Source organism: Culicoides brevitarsis, chromosome 3 (genome assembly GCF_036172545.1).
Source record: "Culicoides brevitarsis isolate CSIRO-B50_1 chromosome 3, AGI_CSIRO_Cbre_v1, whole genome shotgun sequence".
Taxonomy (NCBI): Eukaryota; Metazoa; Arthropoda; class Insecta; order Diptera; family Ceratopogonidae; genus Culicoides; species Culicoides brevitarsis.
This window is the reverse complement of record NC_087087.1, coordinates 29,365,487-29,385,393: the sequence shown is the minus strand read 5'-3', so window position 1 is coordinate 29,385,393 and position 19,907 is coordinate 29,365,487. Positions and strand designations below refer to the sequence as shown.

Sequence of the window (19,907 nt, the reverse complement as noted above, 5' to 3'; positions counted from 1 at the left end):
TTTTTCTTCTTCTCGATTTTTTTCCTTCCATTATTTTTTTTATCAACTCGAAAAAAATCAATATTTATGTTTGTTTTGACGCTGTGCAAATATTCCCATGTGCATTAAAAGGCGAATGAACACGTGACGTGACATTTTCGTAAAAAAATAAAAAAAAATAAAAAAAATACTCAGGAAATGGCAATTTTTTTTTTTGAAAAAGGGAATGACCGCAACTTATTAATTTATAAGAAAACGTTGAACTGAACATTTAATTGATCTTCATTTGAAAAGTAATTAATCCGTTAAAAATAAATGCACACACAAATCGTGTTGCTATTCAAAAAAAAAAATTAAATAAATTTTTTTTTTCATTTTAGTTTTCTTGAAAAAATAAAAAAAATGCATGAAACTAATATTTATAAAAAATAATTATATCCTGCGTGTGGAATTGCATTTTATTTGTTTAACTTTGAGTTTTTAATACTAATGATAATAATAAATGAGCATGCTGCGCCTTTGAGAAGGCGAATGTAAAACTCTCACTTTACGGCAGTCAAGTGTTTTTATTGCCATTTTTTTTGCAAAGCAATTATTGTTATTTGTCTGTTCGCCATATGCGCGAGCTCATAAATTGTTTAATTGTTTTGATTTGATGCAGTTTGTTAATTAAAAAAAAAATGGAACTAAATTGGTCTAAATTGTGGGGTATTTTTATTTGGATTTTAAAGGAATTATTTAATTTTTTGTATTAAAAAAAAATAGTTTTTGCTAAAATAAATTTAAAATAAAATTTAATTAAATAAAAAATTAATAAAAAAATAATTACAAAATAAATTTAAAAATAAAATTTAACTTAAAAAAAATTAATCAAAATAAGATACAAAATAAAACTAAATTAAAATAAAAAAAAATAATTTAATTAAAATTTATTAAATATTTACATAATTAAATTTTGAAATAAATTTATAATTTTTTTTATAAATTAAATTATTTATTTTTTAAAATTATGTTTTTTAAATATATACCTAATTATAATAAATTAGGACTAAATTTAAAAAATAAATAATTTAATTCATAAATAAAATAAAATTATTTAAAAAATTAAAAATTTATTTGAAAATTTAGTTATGTATGTTAATAAATTTTAATTATATTTTATTATTATTATTATTATTATATTTAATTTTATTTTTAAATTTATTATGTAATTAATTTTTAATTAATTTAATAATTTTTTATTTAATTAAATGATTTTATTAAAATTTTATTTTTATATTTATTTTTTTATTTTTTTTTTTTTATTTATTTATTAATAATTTTTTTTATTATTTTATTTTTTTCAATTATTTTATTTTTAAAATTTTATTTTTTACTATTAAAAAAAATAAATATTATAAAAAAATTCATAAAAAATATACCTAAAAAAAATATTCGATTTTGAAACTTTTAACTTTAAGTTTCATCCCAATTTTTTTTCTCTCATAAACATTTGTTTGCATGTCGCTCCAACCTAATAGATTTCTGATAAAATTTTTACCATTTCTGTGTGAATTTATTATTTATTTATTACTTTCAAAAAAAAAAAGAAAAAAAAGTTTATCAAAAACTTACACTTGAAATTTTTTCTTCTACTTTTTTTTTCGTAAACTTCAAATACCATCATCTATAAATAATGCAAAGAAAAACTGGTCATGCTTTGTGAAGTTGAACCACTTGCACAAACATGCGATAATATCGATAGAAAGACAGCCAAATACACACACAAACGCAGAGAAACACTCTCCTAACAATTTACTTTACTTGATAATAAAAAAGTATAACATCAGTGCAAAACTAAACTTCAAAGCATCAATAAGCGTGGTTTGCTGCTTTTGCTTCTTCTTCGTGTTTTATTTTTTTTTTTTACTTTGTTGATATGATAGCAAATATGCAGCAATGGTGTTATTATTAATGTGTCGATTTATTAATGAATGAAAAAGCAAACTGTTATCATTCCTGCAAGAAGAAGAAGAAGAAACGCCACAATAAATCTAGAGCAATGTAAATTTCAATTTTTTCTGATGTTCGAAGTCTCCAAGCATTTTTTTTATTAAAAAAAAAATTTTTTTTTGTTCCGTTTCAGAAAAAAAAAATTAATAAAAATTAACCGAACATGCCAAATTTAAACGGTCAAAATCACTACGAGAACGGTCACAGTAACGGCGATCTCCTTTCACAAAACCAACAAAAAGGATGGTGGACCATCGGGCTCATAAATGCACAATACAAGTACATGACAGCCGAAACGTTCGGCTATAAATTGAATGCAAACGGTGCTAGTCTCAAGAAGAAACAGTTATGGACATTGGAGCCATCGAGCACGGGAGAAAGTAAGTATTATTTCTGCTCTTTTTTTTATCGTTAAAATGTGCGTAATTTTTGAAACGGAAAAAAATTTCGAGAGACAATCGATGGTCTTCTTACCACAAAACTAATAATTAAAACGAGCACTCTTGAAATACGTGTAATTATCACAAACTAATTAGAAATCGACGAAAAGGAGGCTTTCACATGTAAAAAGTAGTTTTTTTAAGAAAAAAGTGTAATAATAGTTCAATACTTGTTTGCATATTTATTGCGTACTGAAAGGCGAGCATTGACATCGTCTCCATCGCATTATATGCAAATTACGAGTAAATAATGCATAACGTTATGTAAAATATTGAAAAAAATGGAAATTTTGTGTTCATCTTGTGTGTTTAGTTTCTTAGATAAATTGTGAAAATTGTGTGTTTCGCAAAGTGTCGTTAAAAAAAGTTCTGAAATTAAATTTAAAAATTAAATTAATAATTAACAAAAAATAAATTAAAAATTAATAAAAAAAATAAAATTAATTAAATAATATTTAAAAAAATATAATTAAATTTAAAAAAAAATTTAATAATTAAAAAAAATAAATTTAAAATTAATTTAAAAAAAAATTAAATTAATTTTTAAAAAAATTTTAAATTAAATTTTAAAAAAATTTTAAATTAAATTAAAAAAAAAAATTAAAAAAATTAATTTTTTTTAATCGTAAAAAATTATAAATTAATAAAAAAAAATAATTTAAATAAAAAAAAAATTAATTAAATAAAATAAATATAAATTAATCAAAAAATAATAATTTAATTAAATTAATTTTAATAATTTAAATTATTTAAAAAATAAAATGTTTGTTTCAAAATTAAGCTAATAAAATTTAAAAATCATTAAAATAATTTTAAAATAAAATTCAATAAAAAAATAATAATAATGAAAAAAGTCAAATAAATTAAATATAATTAGTTTAAATAATTTTTAAAAATAATTTTGTTAAAGAAAAAATAATTTTCAATTATAGAGTTAATTAAAAATCAAAAATTAATTAAAAGAAAACTAAAAATTTAATTTAACTTAGAAAATTAAAATAGTTTTTTTTTTATTTTGTAAATTTTTGCTTAAATTTGACTCAAAAACTTATAAAATTAAAAACTTGAAAGTTTTAATTTTTTTTAAATCTCAAAAAATCGTTGGAATTTTTCTTAATTACAAGTTTAAATTTTTTTTTAAGTTGCGAAACATAAATTTTTCACAGTCAAAGGTGCTTTAGGTTAATATTTTGCATTTTATCATAATTTTATGATGAAAAATTCACGTTTTCAGATTAAAGTTCTTTTACATGAAAAATCAATTTATATTAATTTCTCCTAAGTTTTTTAAGCCAAATCGACATTAAGCCTCTTTCACTGCCTCGAGATGTCAAAAGCTATCATAATTGCCATTTTTCATGATCAAAACTCACGCTAATTCACGTCATTTTTCCATCATTATATTTTTTTTTATATTTTTGCTCATAACGCTGTTTACTGTTTGAAGTTCATTGCTGCCTCGCTTGTAGTTTAGCTGTGCATATAAGACAATTAGCAAGTACATAATAAGCATAATAATAACAGCTATAATGAACACAATGGATTTGTACAAGAAAGAAATTTACTTGTTGAAACGACTAATACTCGTGTTATTGAAACCCACTCATTTTTTCGAGAGAACATTAACCGTTTCTGCATTAGAGTGGGTCCTGTCAATTGCAATTAAAGCAAAACATAGATAACGAAAGATTCTCTCAGTGTGGCATGTTTCGTCCCACATTTTTTTAAATCTTCGCATTTTTCTTCATTTGAACGTTTAAACCAACAAATGGTAGTTAAAAAATTAAAAACATGCGAAATTTGCATTAAATGTAACTTTGACAGGTTTTTACATTATTTTTTTCAAATACGTGAAAAAATAAGTAAATAATAATAATAACGCATGTTTTGTTGTTTATTACTCTTCTTGCGCTATTATTTTAATGATAATAACACTGACGTCGAATATATGATACGAAGCTACTGTTAGATTACTTTCAAAGCTATGTGATGAATGACGAGTAATAATATAGAAATTTATTATTTTTAACAGTTATATGAACAAACAGACGATATTTTTATTGTAGTTTTACGTGTTTGTTATGGTAGTAAAGTTAATTGTTAACATATTTTACTTTATCATGATGATATTGACGGCATGGCATTTTATTTGTAAAGTTTTAATAAAATGCAAAATTTTTAAAAAATATTTTAATATTTTTTTTATAATTTTTTAAATAGTTTTAATAAAAAAAAATAAAAATTTAATAACAAAAAAATTATTTATTTATTTTTTAAATAAAAATATTGAAAAATCGTAAAAAATATTAAAAAAATATTTTTAAAATTATAAACAATTTAATTTAATTTATTTTAATTGAAAAATAAAAATTATTAAAAAATTTATTATTTATTTTAAAATTAAAAAATTTAAAATAAAAATATTTAAAAAAATTAAAAAAAATATTTTTAAAAAATAATTTGATATTTTTATTAATTTTTTTAAAGTAAAATTAAAAATAAATAAATTATTAGGAATAATTTTATTTTATTTATTGATTAAAAATTTAAAAAAAAATATTTAATTTTAATTATTTTAATTATTTTTCTAAGTAAAATAAAATAAAATAAATTAATTAATTCGAAATTAATTTCATGAAAAGTAAAATAAATTTAAAATAAAGAATAATTTTATTTCATACCTATGTTGATTGAAAAATATTAAAAAATTAATTTGAAAAAAAAATCTAAAAATTTAATTTAATTTAGAGGAATTGAAAATTAAAAGAATTATGAAAATCTTGGAAAAATTACGAAAATTAAAAAAATAATTAACTTTTAAAATTCATTTTTAATTAATATTTTGGACCTTATTTTTTATTTGAAATTTATAATAATTTTAACAAAAAAATTATTTTTTTTAAATAAACGAAAAATATTCAAAAATCTTATAAAAAAAAACTCCAAGAACCTTTCACCAACAAAAAAAAAATAAAAATTACACGCCTAATTAATCGCATGTTAAAAACATCCATCGACAAGACACTAATTAGCCGCTCATATACTCCGAAAAATTTTCGTGTGAGAATCCGCCAAACAATGGGCCAAAAACAATTACTTACGTCGTTACTTATCTCTTGGCTCATTTCGTATTCATGTCCGGCGGTAGCTACTGTTGCTGATTTGACACGATGATTACATCATGTTCGGTTCATGTTTCTCACCAATCGTGTATTTATTGATTTTTCTTCCTTTCTTTATGTTGTTCGGGTGCCAGACAACAATCATGACGTCGTAAGATGAATATTATTAACAGAATACTAATTTGAATGGAGTGATGTCTAAATTATTATTATTATTGACGGTTTGTACATGAGGAACATGTCTTGCATATTAATGTGCGTGATGCATCATGAACCTTATTTCCTGTCCTTCTTTGTTAAGATTTTTTTTTGTGTGTGTTGACTATTAACACCTGAATAAATATTACAAATGATACCAAACACTCCTTTGAACATTTTTTTTCGGTTAATTAGCTTAATAATAAAATTAAGGAAATACAATTTCTTCAAAAAAAAAAAAAAAAAAAAAATAAAAAAAATAAATAAAATAAATAAAAAAATAAATAAATTAATTAAATAAATAATAATATTTTTTATTTTAATTTTTTAATATTTTTTTTAAAGTTTAGATTGATTTATTAAAATTAAATTATTATTTTTATTTGAATTAAATTAATTTTTATTATTAATTTAAATTTAAATTTTTTTTATAATTTATTTTATAAAAAAATATTTTTTACGTTTTGAAATTATTTTTTATATATTAACTTTTTTAATATATGTTTATATATATTTATAAAATTAGTTTAATTTAAACTATGCAGTTAAATATTGTCAAAAATTCATATTTTTGACAAAAGATGGCGCTTTATTTAATTTATTTTTTAAAATTATGGTCAACAGATGAAGTGTTCTATTAATTTTAATAATTAATTTATTTTAAATATTAAAAAAATAATTTCAAAATATAGAATTTTTTTTCCTAAAATAAATAATTTGTAGATTAAAATTATTATTTTTTTATATATTTTTTTATTTTAAATTATTTTTATTTCATTTTAATTATTTTATTTATTTTTATTTTATTTAAATTTTATTATTTTAATTATTTTTTTAAATAACAGATTTAAATTTAACGCATTTCTAAAAAATTTCTTTAAACTTTAGAGAACACTCCATCTTTTGACCATAATTTATAAAAATTATTTTAATAAAGCGCCATCTTTTGTCAAAATTATGAAATTCTGAAGAAAATCAACTGCATTAAAAAGCAATCAAAAAGTTACATTTTTGTAAAAAAAATCAAAGGAACAAAAAAAAAAGTGACTAACAACATTTTTCGTTGAAACATCCCATTTTTTAGTTCATTCCTATATGACTCAACAATTTTATCAGAATATCATCAAAACATGCATAAACTATCATGACTCACATAACTCATCTGAACAAAGAAACCAACAATCAATAAAGCGACCACAATGAAAATAATCAAGAGAGAAATTATGAATCAATCTTCGCGATTTTTATCGATAAAATGCTAAATTGGTATTAAACTGGTCTTCTCTGCGATAATCATCGCACTCATTCCGGTTTGTGTTATTTATTATTTTGAATTAAAAAAAAGAGCAATTACTCGAAAAAACAATCTATTAATAAAATTGTTTTACCATCAGATGGAATTTTGAACAGCGCGCCATAAAAGAAGAAAAAAATGGCAAAATTAGATTAAATCTGAATTGATTGGAATGTGTTTCTGCAAATTTATTTATAAAAAAAAAGAATTGAATGATTTACGGTTTTTAATTAAACTTTCATCATAACGCGGTTGTGGCTTCTCACTTTGTATCGCACACGAAAGAGAGGTCATAAAATTTTCTTACCACAAATCTCTCAATATAATTTCCGCCTTTCTCCTTTCAGGCATAATCTACTTGCGATCGCACTTGGGCAAATACTTGTCTGTCGATCAGTTTGGCAACGTTTTGTGCGAATCAGATGAACGTGATGCCGGGAGCCGATTCCAAATTAGCATTGCGGACGACAATACGGGACGATGGGCGTTGAAGAATGAGCAACGTGGCTACTATTTGGGCGGAAATCCGGAAAAATTGACGTGCACAGCAAAGACTCCGTCAAAGGGAGAGTTTTGGAGTGTTCATTTAGCGGCACGTCCTCAGGTTTGTATTTTTAGTAATTAATTTAATTATTTGATTAATAATCAATTAATTAATTTATTTTTATTTTTTTTTAATTTTTCTTAATTTGTTTTAATTTAATTTTTTACAATTTTTGATTGAATAACGAAATAATGAAAAAAAAATTTTTTTTTGGGAAATTTTTAAGTTTTCAACAAAATTTTAGATAAATAATTGATTTTTTAAATTATTCTAAACAAAAAATATTTCGAAAAATTTAAAAAGATCCTTAAAAATGGAAGATTTTTGAAAATTTCATGAAAATTTTCACAAGGTTTTCTCTTTTTTTTGCTTTTCAAGAAATTTTCGAGTGTCTATTCCATAAAATTTCTAATTGTGACATTTTTTCAAAATTCAATAAATTTAGATGATTTTTTTAAAAGAAAATTAACAAGTTTTACAAAGTTACAAAAAAAAATCATAAATTTCACAAGTTAATTTTTTTTTATTAAAATTATTAAAAAAAATTATTTAAAATTATTGATTTTCTTGGAAATTAATTATTCTTCATTAGTAGAAAATTTATAATTTTTTTATTATGACTTTTATAAAAGTTTTTTAAAAACTTCTCATTATTTAAAAATTTTGTAAAGATTTTTTAAGATTTTCTTCAAAATTTTATTTTTTTCCGAACGAAATAATTATAATGAAAAAAATAATTAATTTTAATTTATTTTTGATTAATTTATTTTTTAAATTTAAAATAATTAATTTTTATTTTTTAAATTTAAATTAATAATTTTTAAAATTTTTAAAAATTTAAAAAAATTAAATTTTTTTAACTTAAAATTTTAATTAAAATTAAAATTTTTTTAAAATTTTAATTTTGATTAATTATTTAAAAATAAAAAAAAATAAATTAAAAAAATTAAAAATTAAAATTTATATTTTTTAGATTTGAATTAATTTATTTTAATTTTTTAAAACTTTAATTAATTAATTTTTAATTTTTTTTTAAATTTTAATTAATTATTTAAAAATAAAAGATTAAAAAGTTTCTCACACGACTTAAAATATTTTTTTTTAAAAAGAAATTCGATACAAAGTACTTTTTATTTGTAACACACGCGAAACGGTCAAGAAACTCTCGTTTTGTGCGAAACATTTGAAGCTGTCACTTATGCTTCACCGACCACACTTTTCATCGAATAATTTGAAATCTTTCGCGGCGCGTTAATTAAATTGTAATAAAAAGTTGATATTGATCGGAAGTTGGTCTGTTGTTTTGTTTGTTTTGCCACGAGAACTACTTTGTTGCGTTTCGCGTGTAAATTTTTTTTTGTTGTTTTGTTATTCATTCACAAAACAATTCACAAAAAAATGATAAATAAAAACTTTTCATTTAATTTCAGGTGAATTTACGCTCTGTCGGACGTAAACGATTCGCTCACTTGTCCGACTCACAAGATGAAATCCACGTTGATTCCAATATTCCGTGGGGCGAAGACACTCTCTTCACACTCGAGTTTCGTTCGGATGAAGGCGGGCGATATGCACTGCATACGTGCAACAATAAGTAAGTTTTTTTCGTGAAATTTCTCCGTTTCGTGATCGCTAATCGCCCAATTATCTCTCTCTCTCGGCAGATATCTCAATTGCAGCGGCAAATTAGAAAATACCTGCACGGACGATTGTCTCTTCGCGGCGGAATACCATGGGGGGCATTTGGCGTTGCGCGATCGTCACGGGTCGTATTTGTCGCCGATTGGCTCGAAGGCGATGCTCAAGTCACGCTCAAACACAGTTACCCGCGACGAGTTGTTCTCGCTGGAAGATTCCTTGCCGCAGGCGTCGTTCGTCGCTGCACTCAACAACAAGTATGTCAGCGTGAAGCAGGGCGTCGATGTGACTGCGAACCAAGACGAGATCGGTGATAATGAGACGTTCCAGTTGGAGTACGATTGGTCGGCGCATCGTTGGGCTCTCCGGACCACGCAAGATCGCTATTGGTGTTTGTCGACGGGCGGCGGTATCCAAGCAACGGGCAATCGTCGGTGTGCTGATGCCTTGTTTGAGCTCGTTTGGCATGGCGGCGGTTCGGTTTCGTTTCGCGCTAATAACGGAAAGTATCTGGCAACGAAGCGATCTGGACATTTGTTTGCGACATCCGAAGATTGCGAGGAGGAAACTACGAAATTCTACTTTTATCTCATTAATCGCCCGATTTTGGTACTGAAGTGCGAACAGGGATTCGTTGGGTACAAGCAACCGGGAAGCACGAAACTCGAATGTAATAAGGCAATGTACGAAACTATCTTAGTTGAGAGATCTCAGAAGGGAATTGTCTTCTTTAAAGGTGAGTTTTTTTTTCTTGAAAAATTTTAAAAATATTTTTTTTCAATTAAAAAAAATAAATTATGTGTTTTGCATTTTAACAAATTGAAATGATTAAATATAAATCGTTAAAAAATTTTTAAATTATGAAAAAAATTAAATAATAATAAAATTAAAATAAAAAAAAATTAAAATAAAATTAAATTTAAATTAAAAAAAAATTATTTTAGATGTTTAAGAAACTAAAATGAAAATTTTTAATTAATTTAGAAAAATAATTATTTAAAAAAATATTTTTTTTTTTAATTTATTTATTTAATTTATTACAGAAAAAATTTTTTTAAAAATATTTGAATTTTTTAAAACGATTTAAAATTATTTAAAAATATTATATATTTAATTATAGTATTTAAAAAATTTAAAATATATTTTTTTTAATAAATTTATTAATAATAAATTAATTTAATTTTAAAATTAAATTAAATTAAATTAAAATTTTTAACTTAAAGAAAAATTAAAATTTAATTTGAAAAAAAAAAATATTTAAATATATTTCTTTTAAAATAATTTAGTAAAAATTAATATAAACTTAAAAAAATATTTTATTTTTTAAATTAATTTTTTTTTATTACTTAATTTAAATGAAATAAATGAAATTAAAAATATTTGAATTTTTCCAAACGATTTAAAATTATTTTAATATTATACCTATATTTAATTATAATATTTTTTTTAAATTTAAAATTATATTTTTTTAAAATAAATTAATTAATGAATTAATTAAAATAATTTTAAAATTAAATTAAACGAAAATATTTTAAACTTAAAGAAAAATTAAAATTTAATTTGAAAAAAACATAATTTTGATTTTTAAATAATTATACCTACATAAAATAATTTTTAATCGTTTAAAAAAATAAAATATTTTTAATTAAATTTAGAGTAATTAATTATTGAATTCATCTTTTTTTTGATTCAATTTTAATTTGTAATTTAAAAAAATATTTTTTTTTATTTAAAATATTGAAATATTATATTTTAAAAATTAAATTTAAAAAAAATTAAAATTTAAAAATAATTTTCAAAATAATTAAAACATTTTTAAAAAAATACAAATAAATACATTATTTTTAAAATAAAATATTAATTTTTAATATTTTAAATAATTTAATTTATTTTTTTTAAATTAATTAATATTTCAATAAATTAATTAAAATAAATTCTTAAAATTAATTTAACAAAAATATTTTAATTTTAGGTCAAAACGGCAAATATTGGCGCATCGACGGCGACAGTATCGTAGCTGACAGCTCATCCCCTGTCGATGGATTTTATTTGGAATTACGTGAACCAACCAGAATTTGTATCAGGTAAACTTTACAAACCAAGTCCCTTAAGAGAGTTAGGTATTTTAATTTTTTTTTTTGTAGATCAACCAACGGCAAATACGTCGGTGCTACTAAAAATGGTGCTTTCCGATTGATTGAAGATGGCAAGGACACTGCTACCCAATGGGAATACTAAAAAAAATACCATAAAAAAGGTCAAATACTCAAAAAATCAACGAAAAAAAAGGAACGTCCAAGCCAAATCTCTAAAAAAAAATATTTGTGATGAAAATGAAATTCCTGTTGTTTTTTTTCCTTTTTTGATACGTAAATTACATAATTAACTCATAAAATGTATAGGCTTGCTTAAAAAATACTTTAATCACTAAGATTTGATGTTAAGGTGCGTTGCGATACGGAGTTTAAAGCAAAAAAAAATTGAGACTATTCTACCGCAATATTGAAAAAATTTTTTCGCCACTGACTGCCATTTTTAAGAGAAAAAATAAAATAAATAAATGGAAATTCGATCAGTTGGAACGAAAGTAAGATAAAGTTGAGAATTCAAGGTGCTTTTCTTTGCGAATCTAGTCAAAAAAGAAATTTTGATCCTTTTTCTGCGAACGTTCCAATTGCGACACAAAAAAAACTGCCAAAGCTCGGCGATTTTCACATTTTCTTAAATATATAAATATTTTGTTTAATCTTAAGGTTTGCTAAATTTGAAAAAAAAGAAAAATCTGTGGATCTGAATATTATTAATAATTAAAAAAAATAATTATTATTATTATCATGTAGCATAAAAAAAAACTAAATAGAAAAAATAGGTACTTATCGAAAAAAAAAATATTAATTATTATTATTTACTTAAAATAATTTAAAAAATTAAAGAAAAAATCTTTTTATACATTTATACCCAAAATATGATAAAAATTTATGTAATTATTAACTGCTTTTACCTAAACATGAAAAAAATAAAAATTATGAAAAAATGGAAGCTTGAATTTAATTTTTTTTAAATAAAAAATTAAAATTTAATTAAATAAATTAATTATTAAAAATTAATTTTTTTTTATTTAAAAAAATTATTAAATTTTCGATTCCATGATAAATATTAAAAATAATGAAAAAAAATATTATTTTGTGTGCAAAAATGTACCGAAAAAATTATTCCTTAATTATCAGGAAAAATCGCGGTATCGACAGAAAAAAAATAAAATTTTAGTCATCTTACTCTCTTACACAATATATTAGCATTGATACATGATTATTATTATTAAATGAGTAAAAAAACGTGAAAATATGAAAAAAGTCCAGAAATAAAAAAAAAGATATACTGAACAAAATTGACATTTATTTCACAAAATTTTCCAATATTTTAATTTTTTTTTCACAAAGCGCACTGGCATGCCGCCGAAACTTTCACATTTTTGAATTTCCACGTCGATTTCAAGTCGTGCGGAAGTAAATTAGCCATCTCGTCATCGTGAACATTTTCATTTTCTCTTTTTGTGAGGACTCGTACAATGTAAGGAATTTCTTTGCACTTTGAGCCGAGCCAGCATTTGCGACTGTCTTCTTCACGATTAATGCAATAGGCGTATGCGAGAAATCGCGGAAATGTGTTGTGACCCAAATCGAATAAACGGAACTGTATGGAGAAAAATTTTATAAAAAAAGGTAAGTTTAAAAAAAAATAATTTTGAGAAAAAAAAAGAAATTTATATTTTTTTTGGACAAGTTTGATTTTTTTTTTGAAATTATTTATTTATTTTTTTTTTTGATAATATTTTTTTTATAACTTTTTAAACATTATTTTTTTTTTGATAATTTTGATTTTTTTAAAAGTTTTAATAATTTAATTTTTAATTTTGCTCACAAAACCACTGAACTTTAGTTTAAAAATTTATTTTTTATTTTTTTTTTTTTAATTTGATTTTAATTGATTTGAATCACAATAACTTAAAATTAATAAAAATATTTATTTAAAATTAAAAAAAAAATTTCCCCTAAAAATAATTTTTTTTTTCACATGAAAACTTCAAATAAAAAATAATAAATTTAATTTTTTTTTAACTTTTTATTTTTTTGACGATTTTTAATTTTTGAGAATCCTTTTGTGAATTTCTTTAAAATATTAAAAATTTTTAATATTTTTTGGAAAATTTTTAATTTTTTTTTCTTTACAAAGTCACTGAATTTCATTATTTCTTATTTTTTTTAAATTCAAAAATAAATATTGTTTTGACAAAAATTTGAAACAGTTTTGGACCTGAAATATTTTTTTTTATTATTTGAAATTATTTAAAATTTATATATTTTTATTTTAAATTATTAAAATTGCCATAAAACAATTTTTAATATATTTTCAAGCAAATTTTTAAAAATTTGCAAGAATTTTTTCTCAAAATCACTGAACTTTATTTTAGTAATTTTTTAAGAGTTAATTTTATTTTTTTTTAATTCAATAAAATTTTAAATAAAAAATTTAAATAAATTAAAATTAACAAAAATATTAAATTTAGGTATATGAAAAAAAAAAAATTCAAAACTTTTTTTATTTCATTTTTTTTTTTTTTTTTTGACAAAAACGTGAAATAAATTTCAAATATTTTTTTTAGTTCATGAAATTTAAATAAATAAAAATAATAAAATTAAAAACATTAAAAATTGCAAAAAAAAAATTAAAATTTTAAAATTCTTATAAAAAAATGATGAAAAACTACAAAAAAAAATTTTTTTTTCATGAAATTTCTTTTTTTTTCTATAATTAATTTTTTTCTATTTTTCCATAAAATTTTTCACCTGTGTTTGACACGCACACGACGGCGGATACAGATGAACATGCTTCAAATAACCCCTTTGATCGTGTTGACTCCGTTTCTCCAATTGCTGCAAATTAACTTCCAGAGCTCGATTATTTTTGTGCTCGAATCCCGCCCATTCAAAATTGTAGCTGCCAATCGGTACCGGGACATTTTCTCGAGCACTCAATTCCGGATTTATCGCATCCTCGCAATTCCGGGGCGTTTGCAACTCTTCCGCCGAATCGACGTCGTCATGAAAGAAAATCTCATCAGAAGCAACAGGAGAAGTGGTTGCTTGTTGCTCGTGAATTAGCAACGCTGCACAAATCGTTAAAAACCACAAGGATATCAACAAACGCATAATGAGGTTAAATTATGACTGAAGCAAATTATCACGATGACACGTCCTTTTATACCGGAGACGAAACAAAAGATGTTGTTTGCACGGATTTTTCTCTGAAACGAACGGATTAAATCTCACATACCGGATAATGGTCACTATGGCAATCATCATTATGAGCAGTGGTTTTGTCACTTTGACAATCCTTTGTTTCACGTGATCAGGAGTTTAGTTGAGGTTTTTCTCATTTTTTTGACGAAAAAAGGCATCAGAGCTCGAAAAATGCCACGTTTTCATGTGTGAGTGATACCTGGCTCGTAATCTGTCGAAAGTTGACGACGACTTAGAAAAAAAAACATTAATGTGTATGGCTTCAAATACCGTCAAATATTCCGTGTTTCACGAATGACAATGGAAAAAACTGTATTTGTGTGAAAATTTTTTCATCGTAAATATCGAGACAGTTGCCTTACGACTTTCGATCGGGACGGAACATTTTCCTAAAAACCTCAAAAAAGCCTTTAATCTCGATTTTCTTTGAATTTTCAACTAAAAAGTTACCGTTAGCTGTTAAAAGTTAAGAATTTCATATAAAAAAAATTGGAAAAAGGTCAAAATTTTTCTAAAAATATTTTTTCCAAAAATCAATCAGGAAAAAAAAGTAAAAAAAAATTGAATGAAAATCATCGAAAAAAAAATAATAATAACACAAAAAAAGATAGATATGAAATAAGAAACCTTATGAATAAAAAAAAAATAAAGAATAATAGTGGAAAAAGGCTAAGTAAGCAAACAAAAGTTGTGAATCCGCACAATACGTGCTCATGGCTTTATAAGTACATTGTTGATTTTTATTGAAATTGTTGTTGCTGTTTTGGATTTAGCATGACGTCGTCGTGCTTGTACAGAGTTCAGAGCTAAAGCCTTTTGAGTTCATGTCTAAAAGTGTGTCTGAGTGAAAAGAAAAAAAAAATAGAAAAATAAGAGGAAAATAAACAGGATAAGATGAAGAGAAAACAAAGGCGTTACAGGTATGATTTATTTTTAGATTTAAAAGAATTTTTTTATTATGATAGATTTTCAGAAAAATTGAGGATTTTTTTTTGTTTTTTTTTTTTTATTAAAAAAAATTGTTTTAATAAATTCATAAATTTAATAATTTAAAAAAAAAAAAAAAATAAAAAAAAATATAAATAAATAAATACTTATTATTATTTAATTTAATTTTTTTTTTAAATTTCTTTGAAGGCAAAAGGTTTTGTAATTTTAATTAAAAATAAATTTTTAAAATTATTAAAAATATTTTTTTCTATAAATCAGTTAGAATTAAAAAAAACGATTTTATTTTTATTTATTAATTATTTTTTTATAAATAATTTATAAATAAAATAAATAAAAAAATAAAAAAATAATTTAAATAAATATTAATAAAAATTTTTGATAATTTTTCAAGAAGATTTAAATTAAAATTTTATTAATTTATTTAATAATTTTTAAATTATTTTTTTTTAAATTTTAATTATTTTTTAAAAAATGTTTCAATTTTATTTTTTGACCATAACTACATATTTTAAGTTTTTTAGAAAAATTCAATGAATTTTTTTTAAGAAAAATTATCGAACTAATTTTAGAAAATTTTTTGAATATTTTTTTTTTATCAAAAAAATATTTTTGAATAATCCTGTAAATAAAAAAAGTAAATGTAAATAAAAGATAAAATTTGAAATTATTTTTAAAATTTTTGTGAAATTTAAAAAAAAATAGATAAATTATTTATTTTAAATACAGAAAATATTTTAGAATTTTTTGAACACGTTTCAATTTTCAAAAAAAAAAAAAAAATAAATAAAAATAAATAAATAAATAAAATAAAAATAAACAAATAAAAAAAATTAAATAAAATAAAATTATTATACGAGCAAAAGAAAATTGCTTTAAAACCCTTTAAAGTAATTTTCTTTGAACTTAAAAATTTATGAAAAATTATTTAAAAATTAATTCTTTATTAATTAATTTTTTTTCGAACTAAATTTATAAATATCTTTTTTCTTTGATAAATTTTTCCTTTTTTCTTGATAGTCATTAGAATTTTTCAAGAAATATTTTTTTTTTTATTTTTAGAACGACATTTAATTCCCTGCAATTGCAAGAGCTTGAACGAGCATTTCAACGAACACATTACCCAGATGTCTTTTTCCGCGAAGAGCTAGCCGTTAAAATTGATTTGACAGAAGCACGTGTACAAGTGTGGTTTCAAAATCGTCGTGCAAAGTAAGTTTTTCACCTTTTACCTTAAAAAAAAATTATTTTTTTCTCAAATTTTGTTTTTTTTAGAGCTCGCAAACACGAAAAAGGCCAAGAATTCGGTTCAAAAGACGATCAATCCACGTATTTGGGTTACGACGATAGTCCGCCGTCGACAAATTTACTCGGCGAGTCCAGTGAGCAGCAACCCTCGACGGATTGTGGCGTCTCCGACATGGATAACATGCGATTATTTAGTGTCACGCACGCATCTCCCGATCGTTTATCGCCGAATTTATTTTTAAACTTGAATTTTGATCCGAGTTCCTCGTTCGACCACAACTGCCTCTCGTCGTCGAGTCAATCGTGCAGCAATCCACTGAATGCCTTGACGTTCGAATGGAGTACAACGACGACGACGACGGGATCCTCGCCGCAACATCACGCATTTTTGGGCGGAAACAGAAATTTGTATGCGAAAATTCCGACGCCGCCGCCTTCCTCGGGAATTCATGAACATGACTCGCCGACGACGTATGACGCGTATGTCGATCAATTCAGCATTTTGAATTTGGATCAGAGTATTTTGGGCGGATCGAGTGGCGCGATTGCCATTCAGGACATGGAGAAGGGACAATGTCTCAATTTGGATAGTTTGCAGTCGTTTGCCTTGAGTGACGATGCGAAGCATAACGAGCTCATAGATTTGGAGAAACCAATTAACATTAACATTAACTTAGATAGTCTAAATGATGATAAATTTTAGTGAATTCCTTATCAATGTTCTGTTTTTTTCCTCTCTTTCATAGCAAATATTTACCGAAATTAGTCAAATAATGTTTTTAAATTTTATTGCAATAACAAAAAATAGAAAAATTTATTCAGCCTTGTTTAAGAGGAAGCTCAAATCCGATTCAGGTGGGTATTCCGTGGGTTCTTGACCTCTGTAAGAAAAGAAAATTGTTAAAATTTGTCAATTTTTGCATTAAGGTCGTTCTAATTTGTTTTTAATTTTTTAATTTAATTAAATTTCTTAATAATTTTCAAGAGCTAAAAGTTCATTTCAAGAGCTAAAAATCAAATTTCAAGAGCTAAAATTTTATTTCAAGAGCTAAAATTTTATTTCAAGAGCTGAAAATTTCATTTCAAGAGCTAAAATTTTATTTCAAGAGCTAAAATTTTATTTCAAGAGCTAAAAATTTTATTTCAAGAGCTAAAATTTTATTTTAAGAGCTGAAATTTCATTTCAAAAACTAAAATTTTATTTCAAGAGCTAAAAATTTATTTCAAGAGCTGAAATTTCATTTCAAGAGCTAAAATTTTATTTCAAGAGCTGAAATTTTATTTCAAGAGCTAAAAATTTATTTTAAGACCTGAAATTTCATTTCAAGAGCTAAAATTTCATTTTAAGAGCTGAAATTTTATTTCAAGAGCTGAAATTTTATTTCAAGAGCTAAAAAGTTCATTTCAAGAGCTAAAAAGTTCATTTCAAGAGCTAAAATTTCATTTCAAGAGCTGAAATTTTATTTCAAGAGCTAAAATTTCATTTCAAGAGCTAAAATTTTATTTCAAGAGCTAAAATTTCATTTCAAGAGCTAAATTTTATTTCAAGAGCTAAAATTTTATTTCAAGAGCTAAAATTTCATTTCAAGAGCTAAAATTTCATTTCAAGAAATTTCATTTCAAGAGCTAAAATTTAATTTCAAAGCCAAAAATTTCATTTCAAGAGCTGAAATTTTATTTCAAGAGCTAAACATTTATTTCAAGAACAAAAAAGTTCATTATAGAGCTATAAATTCATTTCAAAAACAAAAATTCAAAAAAACAAAATCAGAACGACCCGAAATCAAAAAAAAATTCTCTCACCTTTGGAACAACCGAACATTCCGATCGCCTTTCAACGTTATCTTATCACCATCCACATACAAAGCACTTCCCTCTCGCAACCCAACAACTGCTGTCTCGTTAAATTCATGAAATTCCCCGATTCTTTGTTCGCGTGTCTCGCCTTTGTGACGACTCTCGGGCTCGGGATCCAAATAATGCGGATTTATGTTGAACGGCACGAGCTTCAAGGCATCAAAACTCGGCGGATAAACGATTGGCATGTCGTTCGTCTACGAAATTAAAGTCATTTAAAGCAAAAAAAAATCAAAAATTAAACACTTACCGTGCAAATACTATTCGTCGCAACATTCGTTCCTGCCGAAGCTCCGACATAAGGCACACCTTCGTGCAAGACACGACGACGAATTGGCTCTACAAGTCCCTGATCGTACAAAGTTTTGAGTAAAAGAAATGTATTTCCGCCTCCAATGTAGATGGATTGAGCATTCGCGACTGCTTCGACGGGATTTTTCTTCGTGTGAATGCCTTCGACGCGATATCCTGCAAGAAAAATTCGAAATTTATGGATTTGCCGGGTTTTGATAAGCAAATAAATTTTACCCCAGTCTTCGAGAACTCCAGCGACTTTTGCTGTGTATTCGTCATGATTCTTCAAAGCGTACGGGATGAAGAGAATTTGAGTAATATTGTTCCTAAAATTAATTAAAAATTATTTTTTTTTTAATTTTTCAAAAATCAAAGTTTAAAAAAAACCAAGAATTTTTATCATTTTTTTGCGTTTTTGAACTATAACATTATGAAGCTCCGACATAAGGCACTTTTGAAGAAAACTCGACTTACTTGGTGTAAAAATTGATAATTTCGTTCTTGGCATGTTGAAGATATCCAAATCCATGAACGTTGCTTGACGATTGGAGGAGTAATTGTCGCAATGGCATTTTGTATTATCACAAAGTCTTATCACTTGTTGACCGCAAGACGATATTTGAAGGAATGATGATCGTTTTAACTCGTCAGTGATGTAGTTTGATGAAAATTTTTAAAGAAGGCATCAGGTATGTAGCATCAAGGGGGTAACAAGGTAAAAAAAAAATTATAATGTAAAAATTTTTGATTTTCTCCTATTTAATTTTTTTGAGAAATTCTCGAGAAATTTTGTTATATTAAATAAAATATTTAAAAAAATTTTAAAAATTAGAAAAATTTTGAAGAAATTAAAAAAAATAATTAAATTATCCATAATAGAAAAAAAAAATTTTTTTTATGAATTTCTCAAATTTGTATTGAAAAATCATCATTTTAATTAGTTAAAAAAAATACAAAAAAAAATTTTTTTTTATTTTGTAAAAATTTTTAGAAAATTTGTTTTTCGAATAATTAAGAAATTTAAATTAAAGATAAATTTTTAGATTTTTAAGT

The 19,907-nt window shown here is 23.4% G+C and overlaps 4 protein-coding genes across 4 annotated transcripts; 2 read left to right on the top strand and 2 right to left on the bottom strand.

Annotated features, from left to right (window-relative positions):
• The first annotated feature begins 2,110 nt into the window (after window positions 1-2,110).
• On the top strand, window positions 2,111-11,466 carry LOC134834367 (protein singed). Its single transcript, XM_063849005.1, has 6 exons — window positions 2,111-2,351; window positions 7,373-7,629; window positions 9,000-9,163; window positions 9,234-9,943; window positions 11,180-11,291; window positions 11,352-11,466. The coding sequence occupies exons 1-6, from the start codon at window positions 2,135-2,137 to the stop codon at window positions 11,443-11,445; spliced, it is 1,554 nt and encodes a 517-aa protein (XP_063705075.1). The 5' UTR covers window positions 2,111-2,134; the 3' UTR covers window positions 11,446-11,466.
• Window positions 11,467-12,605: 1,139 nt separating this feature from the next.
• On the bottom strand, window positions 12,606-14,424 carry LOC134835104 (uncharacterized). The gene is made up of 2 exons (XM_063849968.1): window positions 14,055-14,424; window positions 12,606-12,900 (listed from the first exon to the last, which is right to left on the bottom strand). Exons 1-2 carry the CDS (start codon window positions 14,415-14,417, stop codon window positions 12,640-12,642), a joined length of 624 nt encoding a protein of 207 aa, XP_063706038.1. The 5' UTR covers window positions 14,418-14,424; the 3' UTR covers window positions 12,606-12,639.
• A 743-nt stretch (window positions 14,425-15,167) lies between these two features.
• Window positions 15,168-17,567, top strand: LOC134833583 (homeobox protein aristaless-like). The gene is made up of 4 exons (XM_063847948.1): window positions 15,168-15,180; window positions 15,281-15,427; window positions 16,518-16,667; window positions 16,731-17,567. The coding sequence occupies exons 2-4, from the start codon at window positions 15,402-15,404 to the stop codon at window positions 17,404-17,406; spliced, it is 852 nt and encodes a 283-aa protein (XP_063704018.1). The 5' UTR covers window positions 15,168-15,180; window positions 15,281-15,401; the 3' UTR covers window positions 17,407-17,567.
• On the bottom strand, window positions 17,475-19,492 carry LOC134833584 (probable alpha-aspartyl dipeptidase). The gene is made up of 5 exons (XM_063847949.1): window positions 19,329-19,492; window positions 19,089-19,180; window positions 18,811-19,028; window positions 18,507-18,757; window positions 17,475-17,584 (listed from the first exon to the last, which is right to left on the bottom strand). The coding sequence occupies exons 1-5, from the start codon at window positions 19,424-19,426 to the stop codon at window positions 17,518-17,520; spliced, it is 726 nt and encodes a 241-aa protein (XP_063704019.1). The 5' UTR covers window positions 19,427-19,492; the 3' UTR covers window positions 17,475-17,517.
• Between the last annotated feature and the right edge of the window lie 415 nt (window positions 19,493-19,907).

Bases quoted from the DNA above. Each gene is read 5' to 3' on its own strand.
- LOC134834367 (XM_063849005.1), top strand. From the start codon at position 2,135: ATGCCAAATTTAAACGGTCAAAATCACTACGAGAACGGTCACAGTAAC. The intron at 7,630-8,999 runs GTTTGTATTTTT...ATTTAATTTCAG, and splicing joins ATTTAGCGGCACGTCCTCAG to GTGAATTTACGCTCTGTCGG. The intron at 9,164-9,233 runs GTAAGTTTTTTT...CTCTCTCGGCAG, and splicing joins CTGCATACGTGCAACAATAA to ATATCTCAATTGCAGCGGCA.
- LOC134835104 (XM_063849968.1), bottom strand. From the start codon at position 14,417: ATGCGTTTGTTGATATCCTTGTGGTTTTTAACGATTTGTGCAGCGTTG. The intron at 12,901-14,054 runs GTGAAAAATTTT...TTCTCCATACAG, and splicing joins CGTGTGCGTGTCAAACACAG to TTCCGTTTATTCGATTTGGG.
- LOC134833583 (XM_063847948.1), top strand. From the start codon at position 15,402: ATGAAGAGAAAACAAAGGCGTTACAG. The intron at 15,428-16,517 runs GTATGATTTATT...TTTTATTTTTAG, and splicing joins AGAAAACAAAGGCGTTACAG to AACGACATTTAATTCCCTGC. The intron at 16,668-16,730 runs GTAAGTTTTTCA...TGTTTTTTTTAG, and splicing joins TTTCAAAATCGTCGTGCAAA to AGCTCGCAAACACGAAAAAG.
- LOC134833584 (XM_063847949.1), bottom strand. From the start codon at position 19,426: ATGCCATTGCGACAATTACTCCTCCAATCGTCAAGCAACGTTCATGGA. The intron at 19,029-19,088 runs GTAAAATTTATT...TTTTTCTTGCAG, and splicing joins TGGAGTTCTCGAAGACTGGG to GATATCGCGTCGAAGGCATT. The intron at 18,758-18,810 runs GTAAGTGTTTAA...TTAATTTCGTAG, and splicing joins CGACGAATAGTATTTGCACG to ACGAACGACATGCCAATCGT.